Genomic DNA, 23,679 nt, shown 5'->3' on the forward strand with positions numbered 1-23,679 from the left:
TTACATTGAACAAAATATATAATTATATACATAAATAAAAGTTCATAAATTGAAAGGTAATATTTATTTTATTATAAAAATAATTTATTTAAATAGACAAGGCAAATTGAGAAAAGTAAATAAAAAAAATAGAGCGGGACACGTTAATAGAGGTGGTTAATAGAGGTGGCGGCATCATTGGCAAAATTGAAGCTATATTGACCGGTTTTGTGGACTAGTAAATCAGATCAGATTGTTTGGAGAAAATTTGAAGGTCCAAAAATATTTCATGAAAAATAAAAAAGCTGGTGAAACTATCCTTCAAGCAAAGTATAGCGATAGGAAGTTTACAACAAGAGATTCAAGGAAGAAGTCAAATGAAAAATCCAAAGAAGAAAAGTTAGTTATGTAACAACAAATCAAGAATTGTTATTGCACAGAATCCAATCTAACATGAAAGAATGAAGCACATTAAAGTCTACATGTTGAGATGTTCAAACACATTAGGCCATCTTGATTCCCAAATATATCACAAAGGCAGTACATTAGCACAAAATATAACTAATGCTGCATTCATGCATATTAAAAATCACCACGAAAAAACTTAACATACATCGTTCATTAAGCACTCGATATCACACCATCCCAATATACATGTTCTAGGAATATAAAGTAAACACAAACCAGTAGGAATATACAAAACAAAGACCAAAGTAGAAGTAATCATAGTTTGATAAGAATCCAATGGTAGATAGAAGCCATAATCCATGATTTTAGCCAAGTTGTTTTCAATAGTACCAAGCTCACATTAACCTAAGACATGGCATTAGTGGGGTTTGTTTCAGTTATAATTCCCAAAAAAACAAATATAGTAGGCTTTTAGCAATAGTAATATGAGGGCAAAATGATTCTTATAACATTTTAAAATCTTAGAAAAAAAAAAGCAATATCTTGCATAAATGCTTCCATTATGAATAAAGAAGCCCTTTCACAATCTACCTTTGATATGACTTTTGTGCTTGGCATCACCTTTGCGCCAATAATTCATTATTCTCTAGCATTCTGCACATCATCCAAAACATTCAAGGACAACAATGTCAGGATCAAGAAGAGAATACATGTAATGTAAGTATTCTATGGCTTAGAAAGAAGTGGGAATTTGATTAACTAACACATACATACTATTTCTGGAAACAATTGTTGTATGGAAGCATTGAGATTGCCATTCCAATGCCATTGGTCATCTTTTTGTACACCCAGCAGGCTGCTTGTGCTTAAGACTCCTTTTGAGAAAACCTGCAGCTTGGGGCATTGCTTAACAGTTACATTTTTCAAAAAGGGGAATTTGAAGTTGTGTTCTGATGAACAAAAGCAAACGAGGCTAGGCAAATAATGAAGTTCCAAACTTTCCAATTTTCTGAAGATAATATCCTCTTTCAATTCAATTTCATCTCCATCGTTTGCAACTATCTCTTTCAATCCATCACATTCTTTTATACTCATTGTTGTGAGTTGCACAAGACTTTTTGCTGTGGAAGATGTTACTAGACTAAGTAATCCATTGCATTTCAACACTTTCAACGTGATTAGATTTTGAAAAGTAGAGGATGGTGCTAAAGCAACCAGACTGTTACACCTCTCAACATGAAGAAGTTCAAGAGACTGTAGAACTTGGTCTAGCTGGGAGTCTTGGTTCCCTATATCTGTCAAATTAGGAAGGTTATTCAACGCTAGTACCCGTACCAGTCTAAGAACCTTAGCATATTTTTTCCTACCAACAGAGCCATCATATAGGAATAGCTTCTTGAATTGACTACAATCCACTTGAAGAATTTCCATAGGCTGAAATCTTTCAAGGAGATCAAATGGAAAAACTGCAGATTCATCATGAAAGCAATGTATCCCAATGTTTGTGAGTTTGTGAAAGAGATCAGCTGGAAACTGGCCTTCCAATATCATTGCCGCATCCTTTCTTGTTAGAGTTAACTTCTCCAAGTTGGAGACAACCTATAAAGATCAATCAAATGAAAACATGTTGAACATTCATGTTGCATCTAAAAGTTTGCAAATATATAGAAGAAATAACCATTTTGCACTCTTTTATAGCGAAAAAGGATCATTACAACCCATATTTAAATTTAATATGGTAATCACAAATTTTAACATATTATAACTATATTGTAAACTTCTATAATTACTTTCGTTAACCATTAATTTTCTCTTAGTTCCTTAGTATATTATAAGATGAAAAGACTTTAGAGTAAGTGTAAATACAATTAATATTATTTATTGACTTATTTTATGCATTTAAATAATCATATAATCCAAATTTGATAATTAATTTACTCGACAATCAATTTTTTTTTAGGATTAATTGTAAAAAAATCCATATTTTACCAATTTTTTATAATTTTACCTTATATTTTTAAAAATAGCCAATTTAAATTTATATATTTAAATTTTTAAAAATTACACCTAACTATTAAAATTTTCATTAACTTACTAACATAGATGTCACATCAATGCTATATCATCGCGACTTCATTACTACATTATTACTATATCATTGCAATATAATGCAAAATGATCATAAAAAAATTGTGAATTTCACAATATTTTGTAATTTTATCTTATACTTTAAAAATAAACAATTTAATTTTATACTTTAAAATTTCCACCAGTTATACCTATCCTTTAAAAAAATATTAATTTATTATTGTCTTATTAATAGAAATATCATATTATCATTCACGTACTATAAAATTGGATAAAAAAGTAAAATTTACTTCAAATTATATAATAGAGTCAAAATACTAAATTTCGTATGTCAATTTAAATTTACTCATAAACTATAATTAAAGATCAAATAAAACTATTAATCATCTTTTCTTTTTTTATCGTCAATCTATTTGATTTCATTTAATATTTTAATAATAGTTTATAACCAAACTTTTACTGAAAAATTAAATTTGAAAATTTTGGCATCAATATATAATTTAGGTGAAAATTTGACATTTTTATCTTATAAAATTATCGTTTACAGTTTTATTAATTTTAATAATTATAAAATTATCACTTACTGTTTTATTAATTTTAATAATTATTTTATAAATATAAACCCCATATAAATATAAACATCTCATATTTGATATTATACTGTAATAATATGGCCAGCTAACCGCGGCTTCTTCTATAACAAGTGTCGATAAGGAATTCAAATAGAAAAATTTTTTAAACAGTGGAATCAGAGTTCTCAACTGACATATCTGTCTTAAAAAAATGTGGCATCTATTTGAGTGGATTAATAGTTTTTATTAATAGCTTTTTCAATGCTTTGGTATGCTTCAGTATAATTGATGAAAATTTTAAATGTATAGAATTAAATTAGCTATTTTTAAAGTATAGGACAAAATTATAAAAAATTATAAAGTACATAATCTTTTTCAAGTATTTTATATTATATTATAATGATGTGACAAAGATTTGGCGATAATATAATACCTCAGTTAATGGACTAACTATTGAGTTTCTTTATACTATAAGAATTAAATAATAAATTACTCTTTTATACAAATTATATTATGATATATTTCTTTCAAAGTGTATTAAATAAATGAATATAAACACATTATTTTTCTATTTTTCACTTTATATTCCAGTAGATGTGTAAAACAAATTCAACCCCAGTGCTTCCTATATATAATAATAAATATAATGCTCTATTTTATTTAGCTTATCTTTAGTGTGTAACAAGTTTCATGCTTACATGTGATTATCAAACTGACATTTGAAGATATTACTTATATATAAAATAAGACCAAAGTTTTTTTAAGATATGAAAAGGAAAATTTTAACGTTGACATGAGGAAAGGTGGACTGAGGCTCATACCTTTCTAAACGAGAAAAGCGGTTGGCTCTCCGTATCTGTCTCTAGTAAGTTCTCAGATTCAGGGCAAAAGATATTTAATTTCTCACAGTGATACACAATTAAATGTTTCAGTAATGAAGTTTCCAAAGTGTGTATTCCTGAGTAGAAGCACTTGAGTTCATTTAATTCCCGAAGAATCAATAACTCTAAGCAAGGAAAAAGAAACTCTATACTTGCTTCTGTTCCTTGGTCCTGAGCAACAATTTCCTCCACCCCACCACAACTTTGCACATTTAGAGTCTCTAGCTGCAGCAAATTTTTAGCTATCGTAGCTGGGAAAATAGCTTTTAGATTTGGACAATCCCAAACCACCACTGAACTTAGGTTATCAAACAAGACAAGTCCCATAGGATCCTTATTCCATACATGCTTCAAATTAGGGAGGTTTCTTATGTTCAGATTTCTCAACTGAATGGTCACTGTTTCTTTCAATTTTATTATCTCTTGTAGATCAAATACCTCTTCCAGTGAATCACAATTGCCTATGATCAAATCCTCAAGATTCTGGAGGCGTCTCAACAACATGGATGGAAAGATTTTAAGTAGTTCTTCACAGTGCTCTGCCGTTAATGCTTTTATTTTGCAAAAAGAATCTGAATGGAGTTGATTATGCCATAGCATGTTCAAATAATCCATGTTAAGAATCTGCATTTTCTCCAAGTTTGGGAATGCAACCTGTATCAAAAGTCAATAGTCTCGGTGAATAAGCAAAAGGCTACATGTTAAGAATCATTGTTAAGGGAAGGAACAACATACCTTTTCATCAAATAAAGCAGAGTTTATAATTTCGAGTTCATTATTTGATGTTGGAGAATTGGAAACAAATGTTCTCATTTGAGGGCAGTTTTGTATGCAAATCTCTTTTAAGGCAGAGCATTCAACTAAATTAGTTGTGCAGAATCGGGTGAGTTTTGGCAGATCTTTGAGCTTCAGGGACTCTAGTTGATGGAGTAACATGATTTCTTCATCCAATCCCTCCCTGAGTATCACTTGCTCCATCATCTTACAATTGCATACCTCAAGTCTCTTCAGATGCACAATACTTGATGATGATAATAGATATTTTAGACTCCTACATCCATCCACAATCAAGCTTGTTAAATTCTCAGTATAAGAGGACATCTTCAAGTGTTGAGCATGCCACATCATCTCAACATCAATTGATGACAGTTTCAGGTCCTTCAGATTAGGAAAAAATACCTGCAGTGAAATGTTTTGCTTAATCACCATTCGTCCATATTTTCTAAGACTATCACTAGTCACTATATACTTCTTATGCCAGAAATTAAAGCATACTCAAAGTAAAGTTCTTAACAATTAGAAATAGACTACCAACCTTTCGCTCAACAATTTTATCAATTGCTGCATCTGCTTCCCTAAAGAATGAACAAGTGAATGTGGTTGGGCAATCAACTACAGCAATCTCTTTCAGAGATGGACAATGCACAGTACCGCTGCCGGAACTGAAATTGATTAATCTGGGCAAGGATTCAAGAATAATGGAGTTTAGTTGAGGAAATCTAATCTCATCCATAGATTCTTCTGTGATGATTTCTTCAACCATAGCACAACTTTTCACTTCAAGCACTTGGAGTTGCTCAAGGCCACAGCAGATGGTAGGAGTAAATATATATCTCAAACTGCTACAATTGTAGATTTTGAGCAGTTTAAGGTTTCTGAGATCTAAAATTCCTTTGGGAATCTCAATCCACACAAGCCTCAAAATTGGAAGATTTATCAATTTTAGCTCACTCAACTTGAACAAATTCCCAAATGGTCCATCAAAGTTTGGCCATTCTAGGCCAAATACTTGTTCCACTGAATCACAATTTCTGACCTCAAGCTTTTCCAAATCATTTAGAATTGGCAGTAGATTGGATGGAACAGCAACAGAGGAAAATGCAACCTCGTCTACTTCCAAGGAACTTAAATTGTAAAAGAAATTGACTGGAAGTTGGGTTTTCCATGCCTCTTTTAGTTGAGAAAATTCAGAGAGTTTCAAATGTTGTAGGCCACTGAATCCAACCTACCAAAGCAAAACAAGGAATTAATGATTATGTAAACAAAAATTACTTCAAGTACCTAACTATTATCTAGAGCAATGAACTTACCTTATCTGCATACAATTGTTTTATAGTGGAATTAAGATCCCCAACCCAACGCCACTTATCTCTTTCTTCTGTCAAATTTACTCTCTTTAGCCTTGGTGTGCTTATAGATCCTTGAGAAAAACCCTTCATTTTAGGGCACTGTGAGAGATCTACAACTTCCAAAGCTGGAAATTTTAATGTGCAACGTGCGGATGAGCAGAAAGTTTCGAGGCTTTTTAAGCAGTGAAGTCTCAAAGTTGTTAATTTCCACAAAATAATCTCATTTTGGGATTGGAAATTATTTTTGTCGCTTGACACAATTTCTGCAATCGTATCGCTTTCTTCTATAATCATTGTGGCGAGATTGTGCATACTTTCAGCAGTAGAAGAAGATACTAAGCTTGACAATCCATTACAGCTCCACACATGCAGAGTCGTAAGATTTTGGAAAGTTGCAGAGGATGGTGCCAGATTAGTCAAACCATAGCAATCCCATATTTCAAGAGTTTCAAGATTCTGAAAAAATGGAGAATCTTGATTCCATACATGTCTAATATTAGGAAGCCGAATCAGCTTTAAGCATCGGATCTGTGATAGAACTGGATCATGACCATGACCATGTTGCAGTAATTCTTTGAAATAACAATCCTTCAAAACAAGTTTTTCCAAATTTCGAAACTTCTGGAGAAGATTAAGTGGCAAATTCAAGAAAGAATAACCAAAGCTTTGCAGGTGAAGAATTTTTAGTTCGTCAAAGAGATGCATTGGAAATTGGCTTTGTTGTATCATTGCAGCGTCCTGGTCATTTATTGCTAATTCCTCCAAATTGCCAATAATCTGTTAATCATTCAAAAGAAAAAGTAGTTAGATCGTGGCAAAACAATTGAGTGGGATGAAATCAAGAACAAATAAAAAATACAAGATTGTTATTTATCTAAGTTAAAATCTTGAAATATTAATTGAATAAAGACAAGTGAAATTAATAGTACAATAAAAATAGTACAATAAAATTAATAAAATTAAAATAAAATGCAACATTAATAAAATTAATAATGGTAGTAAAAAAATTATATATTATAAATAGTACAATAAAAATTAAATTAAAATTTTGAAATGTTTAAACAAACAAAATTACTTGTTAAATAAAAAAAATCATTATAAAGAATTTTATCCTTAATAAATAAATTATAGTAAATAAATTTATTTTGATAAGATTTTAGGAATTATTTATCTAAGTTAAAATCTTGAAATATTAATTGAATAAAGACAAGTGAAATTATCCTTAACTTTTAAATAATTTTTAGTATTATACATTTTAATAAAAATAAAATAAAATGCAACAATAAAATTAATAACAGTAGTAAAAAAATTATATATTATAAATAGTACAATAAAAAATTAAAATCTTTTTTGCACTGAATAAATCTAAGAGATATCATATTCTACTCTCCAATTTCCGTCCTAATTTCAAAAAAAGTACAATAAAAAAAATTAAAGTCTTTTTTTGCACTTAGAAAAGAAAAGGATAGCATTATATGTAAGGGAATAAAATTTAGTTTTTAATTTCTTACAATGAAAATATTAATAAATTATTTTAACATATTGAGAATTAGAATTTTATAATATAATAAATTATATATTCATTTTGATATAATAAATTATGCAATGAGATTACGTTGATATATAAATGCATTATAGATATCTAGGTTTGCTATTTTATTTTAAAATGCTCTATATATTATAATTATTAAGAATTGTATTGTATTAAATTAACATTTATAATATTATAATTATTAATTTTCTTATTCTTATTTTTTTTTAGTACTAAATACATGGCCCATAAAAAATTAATATATTAAAAATCATAAAAATCATAATTGAAAAAAAAAAGAAACCAATAATATATAAATTAAATAACATAGTTCAAACCTTTTCTATTATTTTAATAAGATTTTGATTTTTATCAATAATTGAACTAAAAATATACCAATATCAAAAAAATTAATTTTTACAAATAAATTTTGTATATTAAATTTATTATATATGATTTCAATATAGTTATATATTCACATGCAATTAAATGTATAATAGTAAATAATATATTTATTTATAATGATAAATGACATATATATATATATATATATATATAAAATTTAAAATACACATATATTTCAAAAACTGATAATATATATAAAAATATAAACAACTGGAGAACTCATCAACCGATTAATATACTTTTAAAATATTTAATATTATTACACAAATTTAATTATTAATATTAATTAGTTAATACATAAATCTAACTAAATAAAATTTAAAAACAGTAATCTAATAATATTTTTTTAATATTTTAATTAAATTATTAATTAAAAAATACATTATAATTTTAACATAATTAATAATCAATCTCTATATTTCTAAAATCAAACACTTAAATTTCTATATAATCAATCCGTTCAAATTGAAATTCCTTTCATTCTTAATTTCGTTAGTCAACCGGTCAAAAAGAGAATAAACATTTTAAATATCTAAAACATTTTCATGAATGTTTAAATAATTTTTAATATAAATAAAAATTTTATATTGTGTAAATTATACTTTAATTCCTAAATTTTAGCATGATTCATTGTATTTTTAAAACTAAATTCTTAAATTTCTTTATATTTAATTCAATCTAAAATTACAGCTTCTTCAATAAAATATTTAAAAAATAAAAAATCAATAAATATAATATTTTTTTACTATTTTTATTGGAATTAATGACAAATACAAATGAATTAAAGTCATATTTTTTTACATTAAATCAAAATAAATAAAAAATAAATAAATTTTAAGATTTTAAGTTGAATTATATCAATTTTTATTTTTTTATTATTTTAGCTAATTTAAGGACAAATGATAAGCCAAATTGATTGGCAAATTAAAAGACCATTAATTTTTACGTCATTTATTATAACTATAAATTTTACTAAAATTAAAAAATAAAAATTATAAAACAATAATATAATGGATTACAAATAAATATTATATAAATATAAAATCCCCTTCTGAACTTGAAAAGTGAAAAATAAATAGTATTATGTGAGTGAAAATATATATTTTTATTTTTTCAATGATTTTATTATAATGCTAAAATTTTAGTATTATTTAATAAATTGACAATTTAAAATTTATAATATAATAAAGATATATAATTTGCCCTTCAACCTTTACACAAAAAGATAGTGGCACCTTGATATTTTTTTAGTAAAATATTTAACACTTAAAATTTATAAAAGTATAATTATTTAATCTTTATACACACATACAATTTACCCACATTTTAAATTTTTAAAAATTAAATAATTATATTTTATGATTTTAAAAATTAAATAGTTAGTATTTTACAAAACAACGCAATGGCTAAAATATATTAATTAACTGTGATTAAATAAAAATTAATATTGTTGGCCAAAATTATAACAATCAAAATTTAAATATTTGAATTAGAATGCAAAAATGAAACATTTGAATTAGAATATAAAATAACATGATTGTTAGCATATTTCAACAAATTAGTCAAATAAATAAAATAGTGACACGTACCTCTCTAAATGAGAAAAGTGGTTGTGGAATTTGAAGTTTCAGTTCGTCCTCTTGCTTATCAATGAGCATTTCTTGTATTTCTTGAGATTTAAAATTGAAAGTTTCCAGCTTTGCGCAGAAAAACACATTTAAATGTTTTAGTTGTGGACAGTCTAGAGTAACACTCTTTCCTGAGTAAAAATACTTCAATTCATCTAATTCCCGAAGGACCATGGTCTTTAGCCCACGAAATGCAAACTTGGGAATAATAGCAAGTGCCTCTGCTCTTTCCTCCTTGGTAACGATTTCCTCCATTCCACAACGAATTATCCTTAGAAATTCAAGATGCGGTAGATCTTGAGCTACTGAAAATGGGAAGAGTTTTTTCAAATTTGGACAATCCCGAGCATACACTTCACGTAGGTTATAAAAGGAGAGAACGCCATGAGGATCCCTATTCCATATTTGAATTAAATTCGGAAGATGTCGAATGTCCAAAGTTCTCAATTGACTGTGCCTTACAACATGTGCTTCTCTTTCTTTTATTATTGCTTGGAGATCAAACACCTCTTTCACTGAATCACAATATCGTACAGTTAATGATTCTAGATTCACCAAGAACTTTTCCAACAATTTAGATGGAAAGATTTCCAGTAGCTGTTTTCCATTTAGCACCTTTAGCACTTTTAATCTACCAAAGGAATCTGCTAGGATTTCATCACACCATATCATCTTCAACATATGCATGTCCTCAACATGCAGTTCCTCCAAATTAGGAAACCAAACCTAAAAATACAAACATTAGAGAAAAATATTTTAAACATGACATGAAGGAAGGATTGATAAAGATTAGAACCTTTTCATCGAAGAGAGCTGTGTTCACTTGTGTGGAGACAAATGCTTGCAAACGAGGACAATTCCCCAGCTTCAACACTTTCAAGGAGGGACATTCAATTAACTTAGCTGTGCAGAACCTTACAAGCTTGGGAAGACCTTTGAGCTTTAGAGAGTCTAATTTAGGTAATAATATTTTGTTCATCGCTTTCCCTTCTCCTGCTGCAAGTATTACTTCTTCCATAGATTTGCAGTCACATATCTCAAGCACTTTAAGCTGTGCAAGACTTCCAACAATAGAAGATGTGAATAGAAAGTTCAAATTCCCACACCCATCTACAATCAATGTTGTTAAATTTTCAATACTTGGAGACAATGCTTTATGTTGACAAGGCCATATCATTTCCACATTAATTCCAACGAACTTCATGTCTGCCAAATTAGGAAATCGAATCTGCAGGCACAATTTTTATTTCATGAGAAATATAATAATATCATTTAAAAGGAAACCTGACAAAAGTAACAGAAAATTAGAGAATTAAAAGTAAATTTCTTTAATGTCTAAAACATAGATAATTAACAAAACAAAAATAGAGAGTGGATGAAACCTTGTTGTTGAAAAGTGCCACCAGAACTTCCGCATCAGCTTCACATACAATTTCATTGGAGGCCGTAGTAGCTATTTCTTGATTTCGTGCTCTTTGGGATGTAGAATGCACCTTCACTTGGGAACAAAAGCTTGTAAATTGGGGTAGATTTTCCAACGTTAAGGATCGTAATTGCGTCAACTCACATTCTTCATCATCTTCACCTTCCTTAGCTACTATCACTTGTATAATTTTGCAATTATTCACATTTACTTCTTCTAGCTTCTTAAGAACATTAAACATAGAAAATGAGAAGAGACTCCTCAATGCATTACAATTTTCTACCTTTAATTTTCTCAAATGGCTAAAAGATCCCACTGTATAAGGCCCTCGATAAATCTTCTCCAAATTATTCAGATTGTGAAGAAATAATGACTCCAACTTGGGAAAAGCATTTCTTTTCATCCGGTCTATGATATATTGAATATCAAGGCTATTTTGAACACGAAGATGCTTTAACTCAGGAAAGCCTTGATCATTTAATTCATAGAGAACACTTCTCACGCCCTTCAAGTCATCCAAATATAGACTTTCGGTTTTCATCAGCAACACTTTTACTCTCTCCAGCAAGGCGCTTCTATTCAGCTTGAGTTTCAATGATCTTGAGGTCTCATAGTCATTATTAGCCCAGTCCCACACATCTCCAATGAATACTCTAAAACTTTCCAATTTTTCAGAAAATATATCTTTAGGTATGATATTTGCATCTACGATATGAATCTCTAGAGTGGACAATTTTGACAAAAGCTTCAATTCAGACAAGTTAGCGTTGTTGCTTCCTTCATCATGCCCTTCACCCTCCCATTGCACAAGGCTTCCCCCCAGGTATAATTCCTCCAATTGGGCTAGTGTTGATAGGACATTTGCCGGAATCACTTCAAGTCTTTGACATCTACTCAAATCCAAAAGTCGCAAACAAGTCAATTTTCTTACTTCATTTGGCAATCGAACAATTGTAGATCCAACCAAGCTAAGAACTTGCAGCTGTTTTAGCTCTCCAATTGCAGCTGTGTCTTCCAAATCACAGAAATCCAAACATAATGTTTGGAGGTTTTCAAGAGATTGAAGTGACGAAGGCAGTGGTGACAAATTTATTTTCGTCAAATCCAAGACTTTGAGTTCTTTCATTCCACTGAATAAATTCTCTGTGATTTTGAGCGAGGAATCTTGATTGAACAAAAAAAATGACTTGAGTTTTGGGCATTCAAATACTTCAGGGAGCTTAGGGATTTTGCAATATGGCAAAGAGATTGATGTGCACTGCTTAAAGAAGTCCTCGTTTGGCCATTCTTCCAACTCAATTTTATTTGCTGCAGTGAGCACTTGATGATGCTTGGATGCAAATGAGGCTGCAAAGTTGTGAACCACATCATGCAATTTCACTCGCTTATGGTCACCATCTTCAAGTAACAAACAAGATAGCCTTAGATCACTGATTACTTTAAGCAGTCTATTTCTTGTTGCTTCTACTGTGATGAGTTCATTATATAAGCCCAACCCCACTACATATTTCAACAAGTCTTGGATGAACACAATAGGTGGGAGTTGTCCTAAAAGTAGAAACAAAGACTTCTCCTCATTTCTCAAAAAGTTGTAACTTAACTCTAGGGCTGAGTAAAGTCTCTCTTCATATCCCTTGCCATCAAATTTTTTAAGACTTTCCAATGTATCCTTCCATTCAAACAACTGCTTCTTTTTCAATGCCGTCGCTACTGTCACAATTAAAATGGGCAAGCCTGCACATCTCTTTGCTACTTCCATAGCTATAGATTGTAAGTTGGAATCTTTAAGGTCTCCCACCTTCTTCTCAAATAGATTCCATGCCTCTTGATGCTCTAAAACTTCAAGCCTGAAATCTCTCTGTACACCCATTTCCGACAATACAGATTGGTTTCTGGACGTCATAAGTATCTTGCTTCCATTATGATCAGTGCCATATGGAATTCCTATCTCATCTAGTTTGATTGCTGCCCATATATCATCAAGAATTATTAGAATTTTCTCTTCCTTTTTGATTCGCTCACTCAATCGAGCTGCTCGTACTGCAATAGACTCCGCACCAAGTTCGAAGTCTAGCCATTCTGCAATTTCTTGCTGAACACTTGTCAAAACCACACTGTGGGTGACAGTTGCTATAACCACCAATTTGAAGTTTCCGAGTTCCCTGACCAGAGTGGCGATGTGTTTCACAAGTGTGGTTTTACCCACGCCTCCCATTCCGTACACTCCAATGAGATTGACGTCAGCATCTTTTAAAGCATTCAAGATTGCATCTACAACAGATGTTCTTGATTCAAAGGCTTCACACTCTTTGACTGCCCCTATGCCCTGTGGCGGAGCACGGTAGGAAACTCTGGGAAAATTTTCCCCTTCTCGGGCTCCAACAATGATTGGTATTTCTTTACTGGCTTTTCTACTAATCTGGTGGCGCCTGATCAAATTTGGACACAATCCCATGAAGCACCTCCTTTTTCCTCCATCTTTATGTTGAAGAAGAATTTTATCTGCATCTTCAGCGACACTATCCACCTTAGCCAACCACTGCTGAACATCAGCTTCAATTTGTTCTACTGGATTCCGCCTAGCCACCTCCACAGTGTGCTCAACCCTTTGTTTAGCATGACTGAGCTTTTGAACTTCTTCTTCGAGATTGTGGATGTTGGCACTGTAGTTGAATACATATTTGATCTGACGCACAACAGGATTAACCAACAGTTCGAAAACTTTGGATACAATGGGATCCACCACTAACTTTGCAATCTCCATTTGCTGCTTTTATTTTTGGTAGAGAATAACAGCTACAAGTTACTAGAACAAAACGAGAGGTGAAAACGAACAGAGTTGACCGCCTAAGATAAGTAAAGAAAATAAACAATTAACGCTCATACAAAATCAAATGTGCAATGTAAAACAAACTATTAAGTAATTTGCAAATAACAAGTAAGTAAAATGACAATTAATATTAAAATCAAATGCAAAACCCACTTTTTTAATTGAGAAACAAAAAGCAAAATGAATCCTAAAATAAGTCTATCTTAAAAATGACACAAAGATATTATGGAATTGAGTGATAAAAATAAAGGAGACCTTGTTACCTTTAGCAATCAAAGAGAGACAGATCCCGCAAGATGATCAGCTGATTACCACTAAAGAGAGACAACGTACATAACTGAAGAAACGGTATCAAAGCAAATTAATATGAAAAAAAAAAAAAAAAAACAAAGTATCAAAGAAACTGAGTGGTAAAAAAATAAAAGGAAAAGTTGTTACCTTTAGCATTATCAAAGCATGTAAAGAGAGAGACAGATGGAGCAATATGATCAGTTGATTATTACTGAAAATAATTAAAGAAAATGAAAAATATAAATCAAACAGTAAAGTAATTTTTGTGAGTAAAAATTTCTGAGTGCAGATTTTTAAATAAAAACATAATACAATGAGAGACACACAAAAATATCTCTTTTATCAGGAATAGATCTAAGGAAATGGAAAATAAATAAATAACTGAGAAATAAAAAAAAAAATCAAAAGGGTTTCTTTTTTGCAAATCTACCAAGCATAAAATATGATCAAATAAATAAATGAAAAATCTGAATAAATAGATAAACAGTACCAAAGAAATTATGGAATTAAGTATTACATTTAAAAGAAACTTGTTACCTTCAGCAGTTCAACAGCAATCGAAGTATGCAGAGCGACAGAGAGCAAAATGATGGGTTGATTTCTACTGAGAATTAAAGCCAAATTGAATGCACTGAGAAGCAGAAGAGCAAGTGAAGAAGTTATAGTCAATATGCTGAGCAAGTGAAAATGGGTCATATGGGCTCCACACAATTGATTCCTCTGTCCTAATAAATTAATGTAATTTAATAGAGTAGGTTGTTTAATTGTTAATATATTAATAATTTTTTATTGTCCTTTTGTTTTATCTTCTGCTCAAAATGATAAAAAAAACGCATGTCAAGTGCAGAGGACTATTACAGTGGGCTCTACAAATAAATAATTAATCAATTTGAATTAATTAAAAACACATATATAAATCAGGCTAATCATTCAGTGGATTAGGTTTGATTGATTTTAATTCTAAATAAATTTCTTATTTTTAATATTTTAAAATTTAATTAAAATATTTTAATTTTAATATAATTTAATTTTTTATATTATTAAAAATAATATATTATTATTATTAATAAATTCGATTTAATTTTTTTTTAATTTTTTTATTAAAATTAAACTGAATTAAAATAACTTAAATTTTTAAAATTAAAAATCGAATTGAATTAAAATAAATAAAAAATTAAACTAAATTTTTAAATTAACTATTAAGAGTATCCGGTGCAAAGGTCTATTACAGTGGGCTCCACAAATAAATAATCAATCAATTTTAATTATATATATCCCCTTGTATCTTATAATTGAATTAAAATCTCTATATTAAAACCTCTACATTGATTATCAGTATCTTTATTTATTCATTTCCTTATCCTATAATGACTATTTGAATCTTATAATTGAATTAAAAATCTAGAAGACGAAGAGTTGTGGACAAGTGCAGGGCTCAATTATTGGGTTTTTGTCCAATTAAATAAAAAAAACCTCTATATTTATATCAGAATTTAAAAATTAAATTTTCTTAAATTAGAGTGAAAATTACTGTATTTATAAAATATGATAGTCTTTAATTATGTTTTTTTTTTTAAAAGTAAAATAACACTTATCCCACTTTTAAAATTTGATAATAATTATATAATAAATTTAATAAGAAAAAATTACTACTTAATCTTTATAATATAAGAAATTAATTAGTTGATTTATCGATTTTAAAAAATATATTAAAACGTTCTTAATATTTTAAAAAATTTATTAATTAATATCTTTATTATTTTTAAATTTTAAATATTATAAAAAAATTTAAAATTCTGCTAAAATTTTCTAAATATAAAGGCACTAATTAGTATATTTTTTAAAAATTTAAGAAATTAATTAATAAATTTTTTAAAATTATAAAAACTAAATAATAAAATACATAATAGTTAAAATTAAGAAAAAGACTAATTTATAAATTTTTAAAAATATTTAAATAAATTTTTCAATAAAATAAAAGTGAGAAAATAATATAAAGGAATATTATTTATATTTCTCTATTTATTGACAGAGAATTTTACATCTAAATTAAAATTTTATGTTAATAAAATTTTATTCTCTTTTTATTTTATCTTCTGCTCAAAATGATAAAAAAAGGGAGATAGCATATAGTAAGTGGTAGAAGATGGATTTCTATTCATTTTCTCATAAATTCCTTGCTTACAATAGCATCTGCACATAAAAATATTTTCTTTTTTTCATTATAATTTATTAGTCTTTTCTAATAAAGCCACATAAATTAAGTTTGCTATTATATTGGGCACGTCAAGAATTTCACTAAACTTGTACAGATATATCTAATAGTATTAAAATTTACCACTCATTTTAGTACATTAGTCATAAGAAAAAATAATCGGAATAACTATATTATCTCTTTAAATTAAATTTGTCTTTGACTTAAGAGGATTGTTATTTTTGTTATTCTGTTCTTGCAATGAGATACAGGATGACCTAAATTTTCATAAACAAAATAATTTCCCTTGATTTTGAATGTGGGATTATTAGGGATTATTAGATTTAGGCACTTAATCAAATTTCCCATTTTCATACTTTTTTATAATCATTTCACCAATATGGCAATTTTTATGAATAGACCAACAAGTTCCTTTTACAATATTATATTTTTTTAATATTGAGACTTTTATTACTTTATGGTACTCATTGTATTTGGTGGTCATTGATTCTCAATTTTCATTTGATTTATTGTAATAATAATATACATGAAAATAATTCATTAGGAAGTGCATGGTGAACGATATGTCTATATAACCTATTTGAGAAAGTAAATTTCAAAACTCTATATAGACTATTTGGAAGATGATTCAGCTATAGTACTTATAATGCGAAGAAATATAATGAGAAAATAAATTTCAAAACTCTTTCTATTTTCTCCAAATTTGTAGTCTCTTAGTTTTAATTGTGGTACTAAAGCTCTTTATCTTTAAGAGTTGTGGAGTTTTTAAAATATGATAAGTTTCTTGGTTATTGAGAGAATATTATCTGTTAGTTTTTATGTGTTATTTTCACTATGTTATGTTTCAGTTTCTCCCTAATTTATTCTCCATTATTTATAAAGAAAATTATCAAGTTTGGACTATTAAAATAAAGACTTACGTATGAGTAATGTCTTTATAGAAAATTATTGAAACAGACTAAAAACTACCACAATTGAGACAGAATCCAATTATTGCTCAACTAAAAAAAAATAAGAAAATGATTTTAGTTAAAAAGCCAAAGGCTTTGAACTACATTCATTTAGCATTGTCTGAGGCAATTTTCCATAGAATCATGGCCTGTAAAATACTTAAAAGAGACATGGGATAAGTTGAAAAAAATTTGAAAATGGAAAAGGCTGAGCTAGTAAAAGACTACTCCTCTAGCATTATGGGTTAATACTGATGATATAAGTTAATCTCCTCTAGCATTATGAGTTAATACTGATGATATAAGTTAATCGTATATACTTAAGTTCATGCCTCGAAAATGTAAATAATTGATAATTTTACATTGAACAAAATATAAATTACATACATAAATAAAAGTTCATAAATTGAAAGGAAATATTTATTTTATTATAAAAATAATTTATTTAAATAGAAAGGACAAATTGAAAAATGTAAATAAAAAAAGGTAGAGCGGGACATATTAGTAGAGGTGGCAGGATCATTGGCAGAATTGTTTAAAGAAAATTTTAAAGATCAAAGGTTATTAAAAAAATTTTGGTCACACCACGAGAAAATTTTAAAGCCAAAATCTCAATTATTAAGAAATCTTGTGATCTCAAAACTCTGTCTATTGTGGAGCTCATTGGTAAGCTTCAAGTTTAGAGTAGAGATCTTTCATGAGAAATAAAAAAGTTGGTGAAACCATCCTTCAAGCAAAGTATAGAGATAGGAAGTTTACCACAAGAGATTCAAGGAAGAAGTCGAATGACAAGTTTGAAAAATCCATAAAAGAAAAGTATGGTCATGTGACAACAAATCAACAATTATTAAAATCCAGTCTAACATAGAAGAATGAACCACATTAAAGTCTACATGTTTAGATGTTCAAACACCTTAGGCCTTCTTGATTCCCAAATATATCACAAAAGCAGTACATTAGCACAAAATATAACTAATATTAAAAATCACTAAGAAAAAACTTAACATACATCGGCCATTAAGCACTCAGTATCACACCGTCCCAATATACATATTCTAGAAATATAAAGTAAACACAAACTAGTAGGAATATACAAAACAAAGACCAAAGCAGAAGTAATTATAGTTCGATAAGAATCCAATGGTAGACAGAAGCCATAATACATGATTTTAGCTAGGTTGTTTGCAATAGTACCAAGCTCACATTAACCTAAGACATGGCATTAGTGGAGTTTGTTTCAGTTATAATTCCAAAAAAAACAAATATAGAATGCTTTTAGTAATAGTAATATAAGGGCAAAATGATTCTTATACCATTTTAAAATCTCGAAAAAAAAAAAAAGCAATGCATAAATGCTTCCATTATGAATAAAGAAGCCCTTTCATAATTTACCTTTGATATGACTTTTGTGCTTGGCATCACCTTTGGGCTGATAATTCAATATTCTCTAGCATTCTGTACATCATCCGAAACATTCAAAGACAACAATGTCAGGATCAATAAGAGAATACATGTAATGTAAGTATTCTATGGCTTAGAAAGAAGTGGGAACTTGATTAACTAACACATACATACCATTTCTGCAAACAATTGTTGTATAGCAGCATTGAGATTGCCATTCCAATGCCATTGGTCATCTTTTTGTACACCCAGCAGGCTGCTTGTGCTCAAGACTCCTTTTGAGAAAACCTGCAGCTTGGGGCATTGCTTCACAATTACATTTTTCAAAGAGGGGAATTTGAAGCTGTGTTCTGATGAACAAAAGCAAACGAGGCTCGGCAAATAATGAAGTTCCAAACTTTCCAATTTGCTAAAGATAATATCCTCTTTCAATTCAATTTCATCTCCATCATTTGCAACTATCTCTTTCAATCCATCACATTCTTTTATACTCATTGTTGTAAGTCGCACCAGACTTTTTGCTGTGGAAGATGTTACTAGACTAAGTAATCCATTGCATTTCAACATTTCCAACGTGATTAGATTTTGGAAAGTAGAGGATGGTGCTAAAGCAACCAGACTGTTACACCTCTCAACATGAAGAAGTTCAAGAGACTGTAGAACTTGGTCTATCTCGGAGTCTTGGTTCCATATATCCGTCAAATCAAGAAGGTTATTCAACGTAAGTCCCCGTATCAGTCTAAGAACCTCAGCATATTTTTTCCTACCAACAGAGCCATCACATGGGAACGGCTCCTTGAATTGACTACAACCTACTACAAGACTTTCCATAGGCTGAAATCTTTCAAGGAGATCAAATGGAAAAACGGCAGATTCATCATGAAAGCAATGTATCCCAATGGTTGTGAGTTTGTGAAAGAGATCAGCCGGAAATTGGCCTTCCAATATCATTGCCGCATCCTTTCTTGTTAGAGTTAACTTCTCCAAGTTGGAGACAACCTATAAAAATCAATCAAATGAAAACATGTTGAACATTCATGTTGCATCTAAAAGTTTGCAGATATAGAAGAAATAACTATTTTGCACTCTTTTATAGCGAAAAAGGATCATTACAACCCATATTTAAATTACAACTACATTGTAATCACAAATTTCAACATATTATATAACTATATTGTAAACTTCTATAATTACTTTCCTTAATCATTAATTGTCTCTTAGTTTCTTAGTATATTATAAGATGAAAAGACTTTTACAGTGGGTGTAACTAAATACAATTAATATTATTTATTGACTTCTCGTGTTTTAAAAAAATACACCAATCAATCAATTTTTATGAATTTAAATAATTATATAGTTCAAAATTGATAATTAATTTACTCGACAATCAATTTTTTTTAGGATTAATTGTAAAAGAAATTTATATTTTATAATTTTTTTATAATTCTATCATATATTTTAAAATAGTCAATTTAAACTTATATATTTAAATTTTTAAAAATTATACCTAACTATTAAAATTTCTGTTAACTTACTAACATAAATATCACATGAGCGTCATATCATCGCGACTTCATTACCACGTTATTACCATATCACCGCAATATAATGCAAAATAATCGTTAAAAAAATTATGTATTTTACAATTTTTTGTAATTTTTCCCGATACTTTAAAAATAGCCAATTTAATTTTATATTTTAAAATTTCTACAAATTATACCCAACCATTAAAAAATATTAATTTATTGTTGTCTCATTAATAAAAATACGACATTATCATTCACGTACTAAAAAATTGGATAAAAAATAAAATTTACCTCAAATAGTGGATTTCATATGTCAATTTAAATTTGATCATAAACTATAATTAAAAATCAAATATGACCATTAATTGTCTTTCTTTTTATCATAAATTCATTTGATCTTATTTAATATTTTAATAATAGTTATTACCAAACTTGCAGTGAAAAATTAAATTTGAAATTTTTGGCATTAATATATAATTTAGGTGAAAAATTGACATTTTTATTCTATAAAATTACCACTTAAATTTTTATTAATTTTAATAATTATTTCATAAATATAAACACCATATAAATATAAATAAGTATAATTGATAAAATATTTTATAAATATTTTATATTATATTATAATGATGTGACAATGATATGGAGATGATGTGTCATCTCCATTTAAATATTTTATATTATATTATAATGACGTGACAATAGAGATAATGTGTCATCTCCGTTTAACTGAAATTTTAATGGCTATGTGCAATTTTTAAAAATTAAAAATTACAGTTTTAAATTGACTATTTTTAAATTACATAGTATAATTGTAAAAAATTGTATAGTATGAGATTTTTTTATCAATTAACTTTTTTATTTACATGAACATGTTATAATTAATTCTCAATAAGCCTAATTACAAAAATAAGTCAAATATTTTCACATTTTGACAATTTAATTCAAACATTTATTTTTTTTAGCGTAATTTGACAAATTTTCAAAAAATTATTTTACAAAATTTTGAAAAATTGTGAAATATTATTAAACTTTACCCAGTTTTATTTAACATATTTTACCATTTAATTTTCTAGTTGAGCTAACCTTATTATTACTGTTAAGTATTAACTAATTCTAAACTTCCTATATATAATAATAAATATAATGCTCTATTCAGCTTAGCTTTAGTGTATAATAAGTTTCATGCTTACATGATTATAAGAACTGACATTTGAAGATATTACTTATATACAAAATAATATCAAATTTTTTTTAAGATATGAAAAGAAAAATTTTAATGTTGACATGAGGAAAAGTGGACTGAGGCTCATACCTTTCTAAACGAGAAAAGCGGTCGTGGATCCTGAATCATAGCCTGGCTCTCCGTATCTGTCTTTAGCAAGTTTTCAGATTCAGGGCAAAAGATATTTAATTTCTCACAGTGATACACAGTTAAACGCTTCAGTAATGGAGATTCCAAAGTGTGTATTCTTGAGTAGAAGCACTTGAGTTCATTTAATTCCCTAAGAATCAAGAACTCTAAGCAAGGAAAAAGAAACTCTATACTTGCTTCTGTTCCTTGGTCCTGAGCAACAATTTCCTCCACCCCACCACAACTTTCCACATCTAGTGTCTCTAGCTGCAGCAGATTTTTAGCTATCGTAGCTGGGAAAATAGCTTTTAGATTTGGACAATCCCAAACCACCACTGAACTTAGGTTATCAAACAAGACAAGTCCCATAGGATCCTTATTCCATACATGCTTCAAATTAGGGAGGTTTCTTATGTTCAGAGTTCTCAACTGAATGGTCACTGTTTCTTTCAATTTTATTATCTCTTGTAGATCAAAAACCTCTTCCAGTGAATCACAATTGCCTATGATCAAATCCTCAAGATTCTGGAGGCCTCTCAGCAACATGGATGGAAAGATTTTAAGTAGTTCTTTACAGTGCTCTACCGTTAATGCGTTTATTTTGCAAAAAGAATTTGAATGGAGTTCATTATGCCATAGCATGTTCAAATAATCCATATTAAGAATCTGCATTTTCTCCAAGTTTGGGAATGCAACCTGTATCAAAAGTCAATAGTCTCGGTAAATAAACTAGATAGTCAATTTGTTAGACATTTATCTATTATACTTACAGTTTAGTCCATGTAATTCTAATTGGATTTGGATGGACTATATATATATATATATATATATATCAAAATCCATTTAAACAAAAGGCTACATGTTAAGAATCATTGTTAAGGGAAGGAACTACATACCTTTTCATCAAACAGAGCAGAGTTTATAATTTCAAGTTCATTATTTGAAGTTGGAGAATTGGAAACAAATGTTCTCATTTGTGGGCAGTTTTGTATGCAAATCTCTTTTAAGGCAGAGCATTCAACTAAATTAGTTGTGCAGAATCGGGTGAGTTTTGGCAGATCTTTGAGCTTCAGGGACTCTAGTTGATGGAGTAACATGATTTCTTCATCCAATCCCTCCCTATCACTTGCTCCATCATCTTACAATTGCATACCTCAAGTCTCTTCAGATGCACAATACTTGATGATGATAATAGATATTTTAGATTCCCACAGCCATCCACAGTCAGGCTTGTTAAATTCTCAGTATAAGAGGACATCTTCAAGTGTTGAGCATGCCACATCATCTCAACATCAATTGATGACAGTTTCAGGTCCTTCAGATTAGGAAAAAATACCTGCAGTGAAATGTTTTGCTTAATCACCATTCGTCCATATTTTCTAAGACAATCACTAGTCACTATATACTTCTTATGCCAGAAATTAAAGCATACTCAAAGTAAAGTTCTTAACAATTAGAAATAGACTACTAACCTTTCGCTCAACAATTTTATCAATTGCTGCATCTGTTTCCCTAAAGAATGAACAAGTGAATGTGGTTGGGCAATCAAATACAGCAATCTCTTTCAGAGATGGACAATGCACAGTACCACTGCCAGAACTGAAATTGATTAATCTGGGCAAGGATTCAAGAATAATGGAGTTTAGTTGAGGAAATCTAATCTCATCCATAGATTCTTCTGTGATGATTTCTTCAACCATAGCACAACTTTTCACTTCAAGCACTTGGAGTTGCTCAAGGCCACAGCAGATGGTAGGAGTAAATATATATCTAAAATTCCTTTGGGAATCTCAATCCACACAAGCCTCAATATTGGAAGATTTATCAATTTTAACTCACTCAACTTGAACAAATTCCCAAATGGTCCATCAAAGTTTGGCCATTCTAGGCCAAATACTTGTTCCACTGAATCACAATTTCTGACCTCAAGCTTTTCCAAATCATTTAGAATTGGCAGTAGATTGGATGGAACAACAATGGAGGAAAATGCAACCTCGTCTACTTCCAAGGAACTTAAATTGTAAAAGAAATTGACAGGAAGTTGGGTTTTCCATGCCTCTTTTAGTTG

The 23,679-nt window shown here is 29.1% G+C and overlaps 3 protein-coding genes across 4 annotated transcripts in view; all 3 read right to left on the minus strand.

Moving 5' to 3' along the window:
* The window catches only part of LOC110608397 (disease resistance protein At4g27190), an 82,803-nt gene extending 68,066 nt beyond the window's left edge, over window positions 1-14,737 (minus strand). The window contains exons 1-2 of one of the 2 annotated variants that reach the window (XM_043952097.1): window positions 14,703-14,737; window positions 14,313-14,376 (exon numbers count right to left, since the gene is read on the minus strand). The gene's annotated coding sequence lies outside the window, so the exon portion shown is untranslated. The remainder of the gene's footprint in view (window positions 1-14,312; window positions 14,377-14,702) is intronic. The other variant, XM_043952091.1, reaches the window with a different exon arrangement.
* LOC110608039 overlaps window positions 1-23,679 on the minus strand; it is a 61,709-nt gene that overhangs the window by 28,879 nt on the left and 9,151 nt on the right. Inside the window, 2 exon segments of the mRNA XM_043952115.1 lie at window positions 10,418-10,849; window positions 11,004-11,381. Coding sequence (XP_043808050.1) covers window positions 10,418-10,849; window positions 11,004-11,381 — 810 coding nt within the window.
* Window positions 18,235-22,690, minus strand: LOC110609188. The gene is made up of 5 exons (XM_043952114.1): window positions 22,508-22,690; window positions 21,573-22,307; window positions 18,906-19,730; window positions 18,723-18,796; window positions 18,235-18,539 (listed from the first exon to the last, which is right to left on the minus strand). The coding sequence occupies exons 1-4, from the start codon at window positions 22,583-22,585 to the stop codon at window positions 18,749-18,751; spliced, it is 1,686 nt and encodes a 561-aa protein (XP_043808049.1). The 5' UTR covers window positions 22,586-22,690; the 3' UTR covers window positions 18,235-18,539; window positions 18,723-18,748.

This window comes from Manihot esculenta, chromosome 2 (genome assembly GCF_001659605.2).
Source record: "Manihot esculenta cultivar AM560-2 chromosome 2, M.esculenta_v8, whole genome shotgun sequence".
NCBI classification, from domain to species: domain Eukaryota; kingdom Viridiplantae; phylum Streptophyta; class Magnoliopsida; order Malpighiales; family Euphorbiaceae; genus Manihot; species Manihot esculenta.

What these genes read in the sequence shown, in the direction of transcription:
- LOC110609188 (XM_043952114.1), bottom strand. Translation starts at nt 22,585, where the DNA reads ATGAGAACATTTGTTTCCAATTCTCCAACTTCAAATAATGAACTTGAA. An exon ending in CGCTTTTCTCGTTTAGAAAG is followed by an intron (nt 19,731 to 21,572) that starts GTATGAGCCTCA and finishes TGATTTTTATAG; the next exon opens with GTTGTCTCCAACTTGGAGAA. An exon ending in AACAATTGTTTGCAGAAATG is followed by an intron (nt 18,797 to 18,905) that starts GTATGTATGTGT and finishes TGAATGTTTCGG; the next exon opens with ATGATGTACAGAATGCTAGA.